Source organism: Somniosus microcephalus, chromosome 2, assembly GCF_052327205.1.
Source record: "Somniosus microcephalus isolate GS21.2 chromosome 2, FLI_Smic_1.0, whole genome shotgun sequence".
Taxonomy (NCBI): Eukaryota; Metazoa; Chordata; class Chondrichthyes; order Squaliformes; family Somniosidae; genus Somniosus; species Somniosus microcephalus.
This window is the reverse complement of record NC_140988.1, coordinates 391567303-391581365: the sequence shown is the minus strand read 5'-3', so window position 1 is coordinate 391581365 and position 14063 is coordinate 391567303. Positions and strand designations below refer to the sequence as shown.

Sequence of the window (14063 nt, the reverse complement as noted above, 5' to 3'; positions counted from 1 at the left end):
TTTGTGAAAACAGACACAAAGTATTCATTAAGAACCCCACCGACGTCTCCCGCCTCCACACACCGATTACCCTCATGGTCTCTAATAGGCCCTACCCTTTCTTTAGTTATCCTCTTACTCTTAATATATTTATAAAACATCTTTGGGTTTTCCTTGATTTTACTTAACTAGAATTTTCCATGCTCTCTCTTTGCTTTCCTAATATCCTTTTTAATTGCCCCCCTGCACTTTCTATACTCCGCTAAAGATTCTGGAGTATTTAGGCCTCAGTACCTGACATACGCCTCCCTTTTTTTCTTTCTCCTATCCTGTATGTCTAGACATCCAGGGGGCTCTAGATTTGTTAGTCCCACCTTTTTTCTTTAAGGGCACATATTTGGTCTGAACCCTCCGGATCTCCTCCTTGAATGCCTCCCACTGCTCTGACACTGATTTACCTTCAAGTAGCTGTTTCCAGTCCACTGTGGCTAAATCCCCTCTGAGCTTAGCAAAATTTGCTCTTCCCCAATTTAGAATTTTTATTCCTGGTCTATCCTTGTCCTTTTCCATAACTACCTTAAATCTAACAGAATTATGGTCACTAGCACCAAAATGCTCCTCCACTGATACACCTTCTACCTGCCCAGCTTCATTCCCTAAAACTAAGTCCAGAACCGTCCCCTCCCTTGTTGGACTTACTACATACTGGCTAAAAAAGTTCTCCTGGATGCATTTTAGGAATTCCGCACCCTCTATACCCTTCACACTAATTTTATCCCAGTTAATATTGGGGTAGTTGAAATCCCCTACTATTACTGCCCTATATAATTTTTGCACTATTTGTCTATATATTTGTTCTTCTATCTCCCCCTCACTGTTTGGGGGTCTGTAGTACACTCCCAGCAGTGTGATCGCCCCTTTTTTGTTTTTCAATTCAACCCATATGACCTCGTTTGATGATCCCTCCAACATATCATCCCTCCTCACAGCTGTAATAGTTTCTTTAATCAATACCGCGACCCCCCCCTCCCTTTTCACCTCCCTCTCTATCCTGTCTGAAAATCCTGTAACCAGGAATGTTGAGCTGCCATACCTGCCCCTCTTTCAGCCACGTCTCTGTAATAGCTATAATATCATAGTCCCAAGTACCTACCTGTGCCCTCAGCTCATCTGCCTTGTTCGCTATACTCCTTGCATTGAAGTTTATACCATTTAGTACAGGCAAACCGCCTTGTTGACTACTACCTAACCCTTGATTCCTCTGTCCTTCCAATTTACTTTCTACATTTTTGTTTTCCAATTCCAGTTTTTCTTCCCTCCCTATTGACTCTATACTTAGGTTCCCATCCCCCTGCCAAGCTAGTTTAAATCCTCCCCAACAGCGCTCGCAAACCCTCCCGCGAGGACATTGGTCCCGTTCCGGTACCTCGATATCCTCCCCAACAGCGCTCGCAAACCCTCCCGCGAGGACATTGGTCCCGTTCCGGTACCTCGATCAGGTCCACTCTTATTCACCCCCTTCCGAGACTCAAGAGTCTAAGTTCTTCTCATCTTTTCTCACAAATCAACCTCTGTCCAGACCCCTCATGATTTTGAATATTTATCAAATCTCCTCTCAATCTTCACACAGAATCACAGAAATCCCACAGTGCAGATAGAGGCCATTTCGGCCCATCGAGCCTGCACCGACACATATCCCACCCAATCCCCGTAACCCCAACACATATCCCACCCTATCCCCGCAACCCCATGTAATTAATCCCCCCTAACACTAAGGGTCAATTTATCATAGCCAATCAACCTAACCCGCACATCTTTGGACTGTGGGAGGAAACCGGAGCACCCGGAGGAAACCCACGCAAACACGTGGGTTTCCTCCGGGTGCTCTAAGCAGAACAACCCCAGCTTCTCCAGTGTATCCACGTAACTGAAGTCCCTCATCCCTGGAACTATTCTCGTAAATCTTAGTGTATCCACGTAACTGAAGTCCCTCATCCCTGGAACTATTCTCGTAAATCTTTTCTGCACCCTCTCTAAGGCCTTCACATCCTTCCTAAAGTGCGGTGCCCAGAATTGGACGCAGTGCTCCAGTTGCAGCCGAACCAGTGTTTTATAAAGGTTCATCATAACTTCCTTGCTTTTCTACTCTATACCTCTATTTAAGAAGCCCAGGATCCCGTATGCTTTTTCAACCTGCCCTGCCACCTTCAACAATTTGTGCACATGTTCTCCCAGGTCTCTCTGTTCATGCACCCACTTTAGAATTGTACCCTTTAGTTTATATTGCCTCTCCTCGTTCTACCTACCAAAATGTATCACTTCGCACTTTTCTGCGTTAAATTTCATCTGCCACGTGTCCGCCCATTCGACCAGCCTGTCTATGTCTTCCTGAAGTCTATCGCCATCCTCCTCAATGTTCACTGTACTGCCAAATTTTGTGTCATCTGCAAATTTTGAAATTGTGTCCGGTACTCCCAAGTCCAAGTCATTAATGTATATCAAGAAAAGCAGTGGTCCTAGTACCGACCCCTGGGGAACACCACTGTGTACCTTCCTCCAGTCCGAAAAACAACCGTTCACCACTACTCTCTGTTTCCTGTTACTTAGCCAATTTCGTATCCATGGTGCTTCTTTCCCTTTTATTCCATGGGCTTCAACTTTGCTGGCAAGCCTACTATGTGGCACTTTATCAAACGCCTTTTGGAAATCCATGTATACCATGTCAACCACATTGCCCTCATCAACCCTCTCTGTTACCTGATCAAAAAACTCGATCAAGTTAGTTAAACACGATTTGCCTTTAACAAATCCGTGTTGGCTTCCCTTAATTAACCTTGTCCCTGATTATCATTTCTAAAAGCTTCCCCACTACTGAGGTTAAACTGACAGGCCTGTAGTTGCTGGGTTTATCTTTACACCCTTTTTTCAACGAGGGTGTAACATTTGCAATTTTCCAGTCCTCTGGCACCACCCCTGTATCTAAGGAGGATTGGAATATTATGGCCAGTACCTCCACGATTTCCTCCCTCAATTCCCTCAGCATCCTAGGATGCATCCCATCCGGTCCTAGTGATTTGTCAACTTTAAGTAAAGCCAGCCTTTCTAGTACCTCCTCTTTATCAATTTTTATCTCATCCAGTATCTCCACTACCTCCTCTTTCACTATGACTTTGGCAGCATCTTCTTCCTTGGTGAAGACAGATGCAAAGTACTTGTTTAGTACCTCAGCCATGGCCTCTGCCTCCATGCGTAGGTCTCCCTTTTCCTCCCTAATTGGCCCCACCCCTCCTCTTACTACCCGTTTACTATTTATATGACTCTAGAAGACTTTTGAATTCCCTTTTATGTCATCTGCAAATCTATTTTCATACTCTCTCTTTGCCCCTCTTATTTTCTTTTTCACTTCCCCTCTGAACTTTCTGTATTCAGCCTGGTTCTCACTTGTATTCTCAACCTGACATCTGTCATACGTGCTCTTTTTCTGCTTCATCTTACTCTCTATCTCTCTCATCATCCAGGGAGGTTCGGCTTTAGTTGTCCTACCATTCCTCCTCCTGAAAATGTACCTCGACTGTACCCAAACCATCTCCTCTTTAAAGGCAGTCCATTGTTAGATACATAAGAACATAAGAAATAGGAGCAGGAGTAGGCCAATCGGCCCCTCGAGCCTGCTCTGCCATTCAATAAGATCATGGCTGATCTGATCCTAACCGCCAATCTACTATCACAGAACCATCTCCTGAATCTAACAGAATTAGACACACGAAATAGGAGCAGGATCAGGCTACACGGCCCCTGGGCCCGCTCTGCTACCCACAGGGCCATGACCGATCCGAACCTAGACTCATGTCCAAATTCCTGCCCGCTCCACGTAACCCTTAATTCCCTTTACTTCTAGGAAACTGTCTATTTCTGTTTTAAATTTATGTAATGATGTAGCTTCTACAGCTTTTTGGGGCAGCATATTCCATGGACCTACCACCCTCTGAGTGAAGTAGTTCCTCCTCATCTCAGTTTTGAAAGAGCAGCCCCTTATTCTAAGACTATGCCCCCTAGTTCTAGTTTCACCCATCATCGGGAACATCCTCCCCGCATCCACCCGATCCAACCCCTTCACAATCTTATATGTTTCAATAAGATCACCTCTCATCCTTCTGAACTCCAATGAGTAGAGTCCCAATCTACTCAACCTCTCCTCATATGTCCATCCCCTCATCCCCGGGATTAACCGAGTGAACCTTCTTTGTACTGACTCGAGAGCAAGTATGTCCATTCTTAAGTATGGACACCAAAACTGTATGCAGTATTCCAGGTGCGGTCTCACCAATACCTTGTACAACTGAAGCAATACCTCCCTATTTTTATATTCTATCCCCCTAGCAATGAAAGCCAACATTCCATTGGCCTTCTTAATCACTTGCTGCACCTGCATACTAACCTTTTGAGTTTCGTTCACCAGGACCCCCAGATCCCTTTGTACTTCAGTACTTTCCAGTTTCTTGCCATTAAGATAATAACTTGCTCTACGATTTTCCTGCCAATTTACCCGAGCCAGATCCGTTCTCAATCCATGAGTATGTTTACTCTCGATTGCTCTCTGTCCTTTTCCATAGCTAACCTAAACCTGAAGACACTGTGATCATTGTTCCCTAAATGTTCCCCTACTGACACTTGCTCCACTTGACCCACCTTGACCCACTTGATCAGTAAGTTCGCAGATGACACGAAAATTGGTGGGGTGGTAAATTGCGAGGAGGAAAGCCTCAGGCTACAGGACGATATAAACGGGTTGGTCAGATGGGCGGAAAAGTGGCAAATGGAATTTAACCCTGAAAAGTGTGAGGTGATGCATTTTGGACGGACAAATAAGGCAAGGGAATACACAATGAGTGGTAGGACCCTAGGAAGTACAGAGGGTCAGAGGGACCTTGGTGTACATGTACATAGATCCCTGAAGGCAGCGGAGCAGGTAGATAAGGTGGTTAAAAAGGCATATGGGATACTTGCCTTCATTAGCCGAGGCATAGAATATAAGAGCAGGGAGGTTATGATGGAGCTGTACAAAACGCTGGTGAGGCCACAGCTGGAGTACTGTGTGCAGTTCTGGTCGCCTCACTATAGGAAGGATGTGATTGCTTTGGAGAGGGTGCAGAGAAGATTCACCAGGATGTTACCTGGGATGGAGCGCCTCAGCTATGAAGAGAGGCTGGACAGGCTGGGGTTGTTTTCCTTGGAGCAGAGAAGGCTGAGGGGGGACCTGATTGAGGTGTACAAAATGATGAGGGGCATAGATAGGGTAGATAAAGAGGAACTTTTCCCCTTAGTGGGGGGGTCAATAACAAGGGGGCATAGATTCAGGGTAAGGGGCAGGAGATTTAGAGGGGATTTGAGGAGGAACTTTTTCACCCAGAGGGTGGTTGGAATGTGGAACTCAATGCCTGAAAGGGTGGTAGAGGCAGGAACCCTCACAACATTCAAGAAGCATTTGGATGAGCACTTGAAATGCCATTGCATACAAGGCTATGGACCAAATGCTGGAAAATGGGATTAGACTGGACAGGGATGGATGGGCGGCGCAGACACGATGGGCCGAAGGGCCTCTTTCTGTGCTGTAAAACTCTATGACTCTATGACTCTATGACTCTATGACCTCATTCCCCAGAACTAGATCTGGCAATGCCTCCTTCCTCGTTGGGCAGGAAACATACTGATCAAAAAAGTTCTCCTGAACGCACTTCAGAAATTCTTCCCCCTCTCTACCCCTTACACTATTACTATCCCAGTCTATATTAGGATAATTGAAGTCCCCCATTATCACTACTCTATAGTTCTTGCACCTCTCTGTAATTTCCTTGCAAATTTGCTCCTCTATATCACTCCCACTAGTTGGTGGTCTATAGAATACACCTTGTAGTGTAATGGCACCTCTATTATTTCTTAACTTGAACCAAATAGATTTTGTCCTTGACCCCTCCAGGACATCCTCTCTCTCCAGCACTTGGACAAGTCACTTGGACAAGAGTGGATTAATTGTTAAAGGAAAATCGTGTTTAACTAACTTGGTTGAGTTTTTTGATGAGGTAACAGAGCAGGTTGATGAGGGCAATGTAGTTGACGTGGTGTACATGGATTTCCAAAAGGCATTTGATAAAGTGCCACATAATAGGCTTGCCAGCAAAGTTGAAACCCATGGAATAAAAGGGACAGTGGCAGCATGGATACGGAATTGGCTAAGTGACAGGAAACAGAGAGCAGTGGTGAATGGTTGTTTTTCGGACTGGAGGAAGTTATACAGTGGTGTTCCCCAGGGGTCAGTACTAGGACCACTGCTTTTCTTGATCTATATTAATGACTTGAACTTGGGTGTGCAGGGCACTATTTGAAAATTTGCAGATGACACAAAACTTGGAAGTATAGTGAACAGTGAGGAGGATAGTGACAGGCTTCAAGAGGACAGAGACAGGCTGGTGAAACGGGCGGACACGTGGCAGATGAAATTTAACGCAGAAAAGTGCGAAGTGATACATTTTGGTAGAAAGAACGAGGAGAGGCAATATAAACTAAAGGGTACAATCCTAAAGTGGGTGCATGAACAGAGCGACCTGGGGTATATGTGCACAAGTTGTTGAAGGTGGCAGGACAGGTTGAGAAAGTGGTTAAAAAACATACGGGATTCTGGGCTTCATAAATAGAGGCATAGAGTAGAAAAGCAAGGAAGTTATGATGAACCTTTATAAAACACTGGTTTGGCCTCAACTGGAGTATTGTGTCCAATTCTGGGCACCGCACTTTAGGAAGGTTGTGAAGGTCTTAGAGAGGGTGCAGAAAAGATTTATGAGAATGATTCCAGGGATGAGGGACTTCAGTTACGTGGATAGACTGGAAAAGCTGGGGTTGTTCTCCTTGGAGCAGAGAAGATTGAGAGGAGATTTGATAGAAACATAGAAGATAGGAGCAGGAGTAGGCCATTCGGCCCCTTGAGCCTGCTCCGCCATTCAATGCAATCATGGCTGATCATCCAAATTCAGTACCCTGTCCCTGCTTTCTCTCCATATCCCTTGATCCCTTTAGCCTTAAGAAATATATCCAACTCCTTCTTGAATATATTTAATGAATTGGCCTCTACTGCCTTCTGTGGTAGAGAATTCCACAGGTTCATCACTCTCTGGGTGAAGAAATTCCCCCTCATTTCTGTCCTAAATGGCTTACCCCTTATCCTTAGACTGTGACCCCTGGTTCTGGACTCCCCGACCATCGGGAACATCCTTCCTGCATCTAGTCTGTCCAGTCCTGCCAGAATTTTATAAGTTTCAATGAGATCCCCTCTCATTCTTCTAAACTCCAGCGAGTATAAGCCCAATCGACCCAATCTCTCCTTATACGTCATTCCTGCCATCCCAGGTATCAGCCTGGTGAATCTTCGCTGAACTCCCTCCATGGCAAGAACATCCTTCCTCAGATAAGGCGACCAAAACTGCACACAATACTCAAGGTGTGGTCTCACCAAGGCCCTGTACAACTGCAGCAAGACATCCTTGTTCCTGTACTCGAACCCTCTTGCTATGAAGGCCAACATACCATTTGCCTTCTTAACTGCCTGCTGCACCTGCATGCTTACCTTCAGCGACTGGTGCACAAGGACACCCAAGTCTCGTTGCACTTCCCCTTCTCCCAATCTATTGCCATTCAGATAATAATCTGCCTTCCTGTTTTTGACACCAAAGTGGATAACCTCGCATTTATCCACGTTATATTGCATCTGCCATGCATCTGCCCAATCACCCAACCTGTCCAAATTATCCTGGAGTTTCTCGGCATCCTCCTCACATGCCCACCCAGCTTTGTGTCGTCTGCAAACTTGGAGATATTGCATCTAGTTCCCTTGTCTAGATCATTAATATATATTGTGAATAGCTGGGGTCCAAGGACCGATCCCTGCGGTACCCCACTAGTCACTGTCTGCCACTCTGAAAAAGTCCCGTTTATTCCAACTCTTTGCTTTCTGTCTGCCAACCAGTTCTCTATCCAAGTCGATACCTTGCCCCCAATCCCATGTGCCTTAACTTTACACGCTAATAGAGGTGTTCAAAATCATGAGGGGTCTAGACAGAGTAGATAGAGAGAAACTGTTCCCATTGGTGGAAGGGTCGAGAACCAGAGGACACAGATTTAAGGTGATGGGCAAAAGAACCAAAAGCGACATGAGGAAAAACTTTTTTACTCAGCGAGTGGTTAGGATCTGGAATGCACTGCCTGAAAGGGTGGTGGAGGCAGACTCAATCATGGCTTTCAAAAGGGAATTGGATAAGTACCTGAAGGAAAGAAATTTGCAGGGGAAAGGGCGGGGGAGTGGGACCAGCTGACGTGCTGTTGCAGAGAGCTGGCATGGGCTCAATGGGCCAAATGGCCTCCTTCTGTGCTGTAACCATTCTAAGATTCTATGATGATGGCCCACAGCGCCTCATGAATGCCCAGTTTTGAGCTGCTAGATCTGTTCTGAGTCTATCCCATTTACCATGGTGATGGTGCCACACAACCCGATGCAGGATGTCCTCAGTGTGAGGACGGGACCATGTCTCCACAAGGACTTTATGGTGGTCACTCCTACCAATACAGTCATGGACAAATGCATCTGCGACAGGTAGATTGGTGAAGATGAGGTCAAGTAGCTTTTTCCCTTATGTTGGTTCCCTCACCATCTGCCGCAGGCCCCGTCTGGCAGTAATGTTCTTCAGGACTTGGCCAGCTCAGTCAGTAGTGCTGCTACCGAGCCACTCTTGGTGATGGACATTGAAGTCCCCCACCCAGAGTACATTCTGTGCCCTTGTTACCCCCAGTGCTTCTTCCAAGTGGTGTTCAACCTGGAGGAGTACTGATTCATCAGCTGAGGGAGGGCGGTAGGTGGTAATCAGCAGGAGGTTTCCTTCCCCTTGTTTGACCTGATGGATGGAGCTTTTTGAGGATGTAACTGGTAGAATAGGTAAGGGAGAACCAGTGGATGTGGTGTATTTGGATTTTCAGAAGGCTTTTGATAAAGTCCCACATAAGAGGTTAGTGTGCAAAATTAAAGCACATGGGATTGGAGGTAATATACTGGCATGGATTGAAAATTGGTTAACAGGCAGGAAACAGAGAGTAGGAATAAATGGGTCTTTTTCGGGGTGGCAGGCGGTGACTAGTGGGGTACCGCAGAGATCAGTGCTTGGACCCCAGCTATTCACAATATATATCAATGATTTGGATGAGGGAACCAAATGTAATATTTCCAAGTTTGTTGACGACACGAAACTAGGTGGGATTGTGAGTCGTGAGGAGGATACAAAGAGGCTTCAAGGCGATTTAGACAAGTTGAGTGAGTGGGCAAATACATGGCAGATGCAGTATAACGTGGATAAATGTGAAGTTAGCCACTTCGGTAGGAAAAACAGAAAGGTAGATTATTATTTAAATGGTGATAGATTGGGAAATGCTGATGTACAAAGGGACCTGGGTGTCCTTGTACACCAGTCACTGAAAGCAAACGTGCAGGTGCAGCAAGCAGTTAGGAATGCAAATGGTATGTTGGCCTTCATTGCAAGAGGGTTTGAGTACAAGAGCAAGGAGGTCTTACTACAGTTGTACAAGGCCTTGGAGAGGCCACACCTGGAGTACTGTGTGCAGTTTTGGTCTCCTTACCTAAGAAAGATTTGTTCATCCCTGTTTGGCATAAAAATAAAACAAAAAAGGTGACTCAACATTGGCTAACAAGGGAAATTAGGGATAGCATAAGATCCAAGGAGAGGACATATAAATTGGCCAGAAAAAGCAGCAAACATGAGGATTGGGAGCAGTTTAGGATTCAGCAAAGGAGGACAAAGGGATTAATTAAGAGGGGGAAAATAGAGTATGAGAGTAAGCTTGCTGGGAACATAATAACTGACTGTAAAAGCTTCTATAGATATGTGAAGAGAAAAAGATTGGTAAAGTCAAGTATAGGTCCCTTGCAGTCAGAATCAGGGGAATTTACAATGGGGAACAAAGACACAGAAGACCAATTAAATACATACTTTGGTTCTGTCTTCATAAAGAAGGACACAAATAAACTCCCAGAGATTTTGGGGAACATAGGGTCTAATGAGAGGGAGGAACTGAATGAAATCAGTATTTGTAGGGAAATGGTGTTCGGGAAATTGACGGGATTGAAGGCCGATAAATCCCCAGGACCTGATAATCTACATCCTAGGGTACTTAAGGAAGTGGCCCTAGAATAGTAGAAATAGCATTGCTGGTCATCTTCCAAAATTCTATAGACTCTGGAACAGTTCCCATGGATTGGAGGGTAGCTAATGTAACCCCACTATTCAAAAAAAGTGGTAGAGAAAAAACGGGGAATTATAGACCTGTAAGCCTGATATCGGTAGTGGGGAAACTGCTAGAGTCCATTATAAAAGATGTAATAGCAGAGCACTTGGAAATCGGTGACAGGATTGGACAAAGTCAACATGGATTTACAAAAGGTAAATCATGCTTGACTAATCTACTGGAATTTTTTGAGGATGTAACTGGTAGAATAGATAAGGGAGAACCAGTGGATGTGGTGTATTTGGACTTTCAGAAGTCTTTCAATAAGGTCCCGCATAAGAGACTAGCGTGCAAAGTTAAAGCACATGGGATTGGGGGTAAGGTACTGACTTGGATAGAAAACTGGTTGGGAGACAGGAAGCAAAGAGTTGGAATAAACAGGTCCTTTTCTGAGTGGAACGCAGTGACTAGTGGGGTACCGCAGGAATCGGTGCTAGGACCCCAGTCATTCACAGTATATATTAATAATCTAGACGAGGGAACTAGATGTAATATCTCCAAGTTTGCAGACGACACAAAGCTGGGTGGGCGTGTGTGCTTTGAGGAGGATGCAGAGAAACTCCAGTACGATTTGGACAGGTTGGGCATGCAGGTGCAGCAGGCAGTTAAGAAGGCAAATGGTATGTTGGCCTTCATAGCGAGAGGGTTTGAGTACAGGAGCAAGGATGTCTTGCTGCAGTTGTACAGGGCCTTGGTGAGACCACATCTTGAGTATTGTGTGCAGTTTTGGTCACCTTATCTGAGGAAGGATGTTCTTGCCATGGAAGGAGTGCAGCGAAGATTCACCAGGCTGATACCTGGGATGGCAGGAATGACGTATGAGGAGAGATTGGGTCGATTGGGCTTGTACTCGCTGGAGTTTAGAAGAATGAGAGGGGATCTCATTGAAACTTATAAAATTCTAACAGGACTAGACAGACTAGATGCAGGAAGGATGTTCCCGATGGTCGGGGAGTCCAGAACCAGGGGTCACAGTCTAAGGATAAGGGGTAAGCCATTTAGGACAGAGATGAGGAGGAATTTCTTCACCCAGAGAGTGGTGAACCTGTGGAATTCTCTACCACAGAAGGCAGTAGAGGCCAATTCATTAAATATATTCAAGAAGGAGTTGGAAATATTTCTTAAGGCTAAAGGGATCAAGGGATATGGAGAGAAGGCAGGGACAGGGTACTGAATTTGGATGATCAGCCATGATTGCATTGAATGGCGGAGCAGGCTCGAGGGGCCGAATGGCCTACTCCTGCTAATCTTAAAAAAAAAGAAAAAAAAGAAAGGATATATACTTGCCATAGAGGGAGTGCAGCAAAGGTTCACCAGACTGATTCCTGGGATGGCAGGGTTGTCGTATGAGGAGAGATTGGGTCGACTAGGCCTGTATTCACTAGAGTTTAGAAGAATGAGCGCGGATCTCATTGAAACGTATAAAACTCTGACAGGGCTAGACAGACTGGATGCAGGGAGGGTGTTTCCCCTGGCTGGGGGGTCTAAAACGAGGGTTCACAGTCTCAGGATACGGGGTAGGACATTTAAGACTGAGATGAGGAGAAATTTCTTCACTCAGAGGGTGGTGAACCTGTGGAATTTTCTACCACAGAAGTCTGTGGCGGCCAAGTCACTGAATATATTTAAGAAGGAGATGGATAGATTTCTAGACACAAAAGGCATCAAGGAGTATGGAGAGAGAGCGGGAATATGGTATTGAGATAGAGAATCAGCCATGATCATATTGAATGGCAGAGCAGGCTCGAAGGGCCGAATGGACCACTCCTCCTATGTTTCTATGTTTCTATGAGACTTCATGAGGTCTGGAGTGAATTCCATGGTGCCTCAGGAGTGGGTCACAGTGTGTACAGATTATTGCAGTGAAAGTGGAGGTGATTTTATAAGAATTGTCTGTTCATTCGTGCCATGGGAGATTGTCAGTAGCCCTTTGATTCTAACACATTCTTCTCCCTTAATGTTGATTTGTCTTTTGCAGCGGAGGCTATTTTACAGGTGGCACTGCAGGTTTGGCATCATTAGGCACCATATGTTCATCGGAACAATCTGGAGGAGTAAACACGGTGAGTACCCATTCTTCCTTCTATTTCCCCACTCCTCATGGGCGGTGGCCAACTGCCCTTGTTCAGGTGGAATTACCAGAGCCTCAGTCCGCTGATAGAACATAAGAAATAGGAGCAGGAGTCGGCCATTTGACTGTTCGAGCCTGCTCCGCGATTCAACAGGATCATGGCTGATCTTCTACCTCAACTCCACCTTCCTGCACTATCCCCATATCCCTTGGCTCCCTTAGTATCCAAAAATCTATCGATCTCTGCCTTGAATATACTCAACGACTCAGCATCCACAGCCCTCTGGGGTCGAGAATTCCAAAGATTCGCAACTCTTTGAGTGAAGAAATTTCTCCTCATCTCAGTCCTAAATGGCCGACCTCTTATTCTGAGACTGTGACCTCTAGTTCTAGACCCCCCAACCCCTCAGCAGCTACCCTGTCAAATCCCTTAAGAAATTTACATGTTTCAATGAGATCACCTCTCATTCTTCTAAACTTTAGGGAATATAGGCCTAGTCTACTCAATCTGTCCTCATAGGGCAATCCCCTCATCCCAGGAATCAGTCTGGTGAACCTTCGTTGCACTCCCTCTAAGGCAAGTATATCCTTCCTTAGGTAAGGAGACCAAAACTGTACACAATACTCCAGGTGTGATCTCACCAAAGCCCTATATAATTGCAGTAAGACTTCTTTATCTTATACTCCAATCCTTTTGTAATAAAGGCTAACATAACATTTGCTTTCCTAATTGCTTGCCGCACCTGCATGTTAACTTTCTGTGATTCCTCAGAGAGAAATTGACAAATTTATTAGAATGTGTTTGACAAATTTATTAGAGTTTTTTGAGGATATAACTAGCAGGGTAGATTAAGGGGAACTAGTGGATGTAGTATATTTGGATTTCCAAAAGGCATTCGATAAGGTGCCACATAAAAGGTTATTACACAAGATTAGGGGTAACATAGTAGCATGGATAGAGGATTGGTTAACGGACAGAAAAAAGAGAGTAAGGATAAACAGATCTTTGGGTCAGTCTTTACGAAGGAAGACACAAAAAACCTCCCTGGGATATCGGGAAAAATAGGGACATTGGCAAAGGAGGAACTGACGCAAATCAATATCTCTAAGGATATGGTGTTAAGGAAGCTAAAGGGATTGAAGGTGGACAAATCCCCAGGGCCTGATAACATGCATCCTAGGGTACTGAAGGAGGTGGCCCTAGAGATAGCGGATGCACTAAGGATGATTTTTCAGAATTCATTAGACTCGGGAACAGTGCCGATGGATTGGAGGGTAGCTAACGTTACCCCACTATTCAAAAAGTGGGGTAGGGAAAAAGCAGGTAATTACAGACCTGTAAGCCTTACATCAGTTGTGGGCAAAATGCTGGAGTCCATCATTAAGGATGAAATAGCGGAGCACTTAGCAAATGGGGACAGGATAGGACAGAGTCAACATGGATTTACAAAGGGTAAATCGTGCTTGACTAATCTATTGGAATTTTTTGAGGGAGTAACTGGTAGAATAGATGGGGGAGAGCCAGTAGATGTGGTGTACCTGGACTTCCAAAAGGCCTTCGATAAGGTCCCACATAAAAGATTAGCATGGAAAATTGAGGCTCATGGGATAAAGGGGAAAGTTTTGGCATGGATAGGGAACTGGCTGTCAGATAGAAAACAGAGAGTTGGAA

At 45.1% G+C, this 14063-nt stretch overlaps 1 protein-coding gene across 1 annotated transcript in view; it reads left to right on the top strand.

Moving 5' to 3' along the window:
• Positions 1 to 14063, top strand: part of LOC147123877 (disintegrin and metalloproteinase domain-containing protein 12-like) — a 503908-nt gene that overhangs the window by 222680 nt on the left and 267165 nt on the right. Inside the window, exon 10 of the mRNA XM_085967584.1 lies at positions 12299 to 12383. Within this exon, the coding sequence (XP_085823710.1) occupies positions 12299 to 12383 (85 nt within the window). The remainder of the gene's footprint in view (positions 1 to 12298; positions 12384 to 14063) is intronic.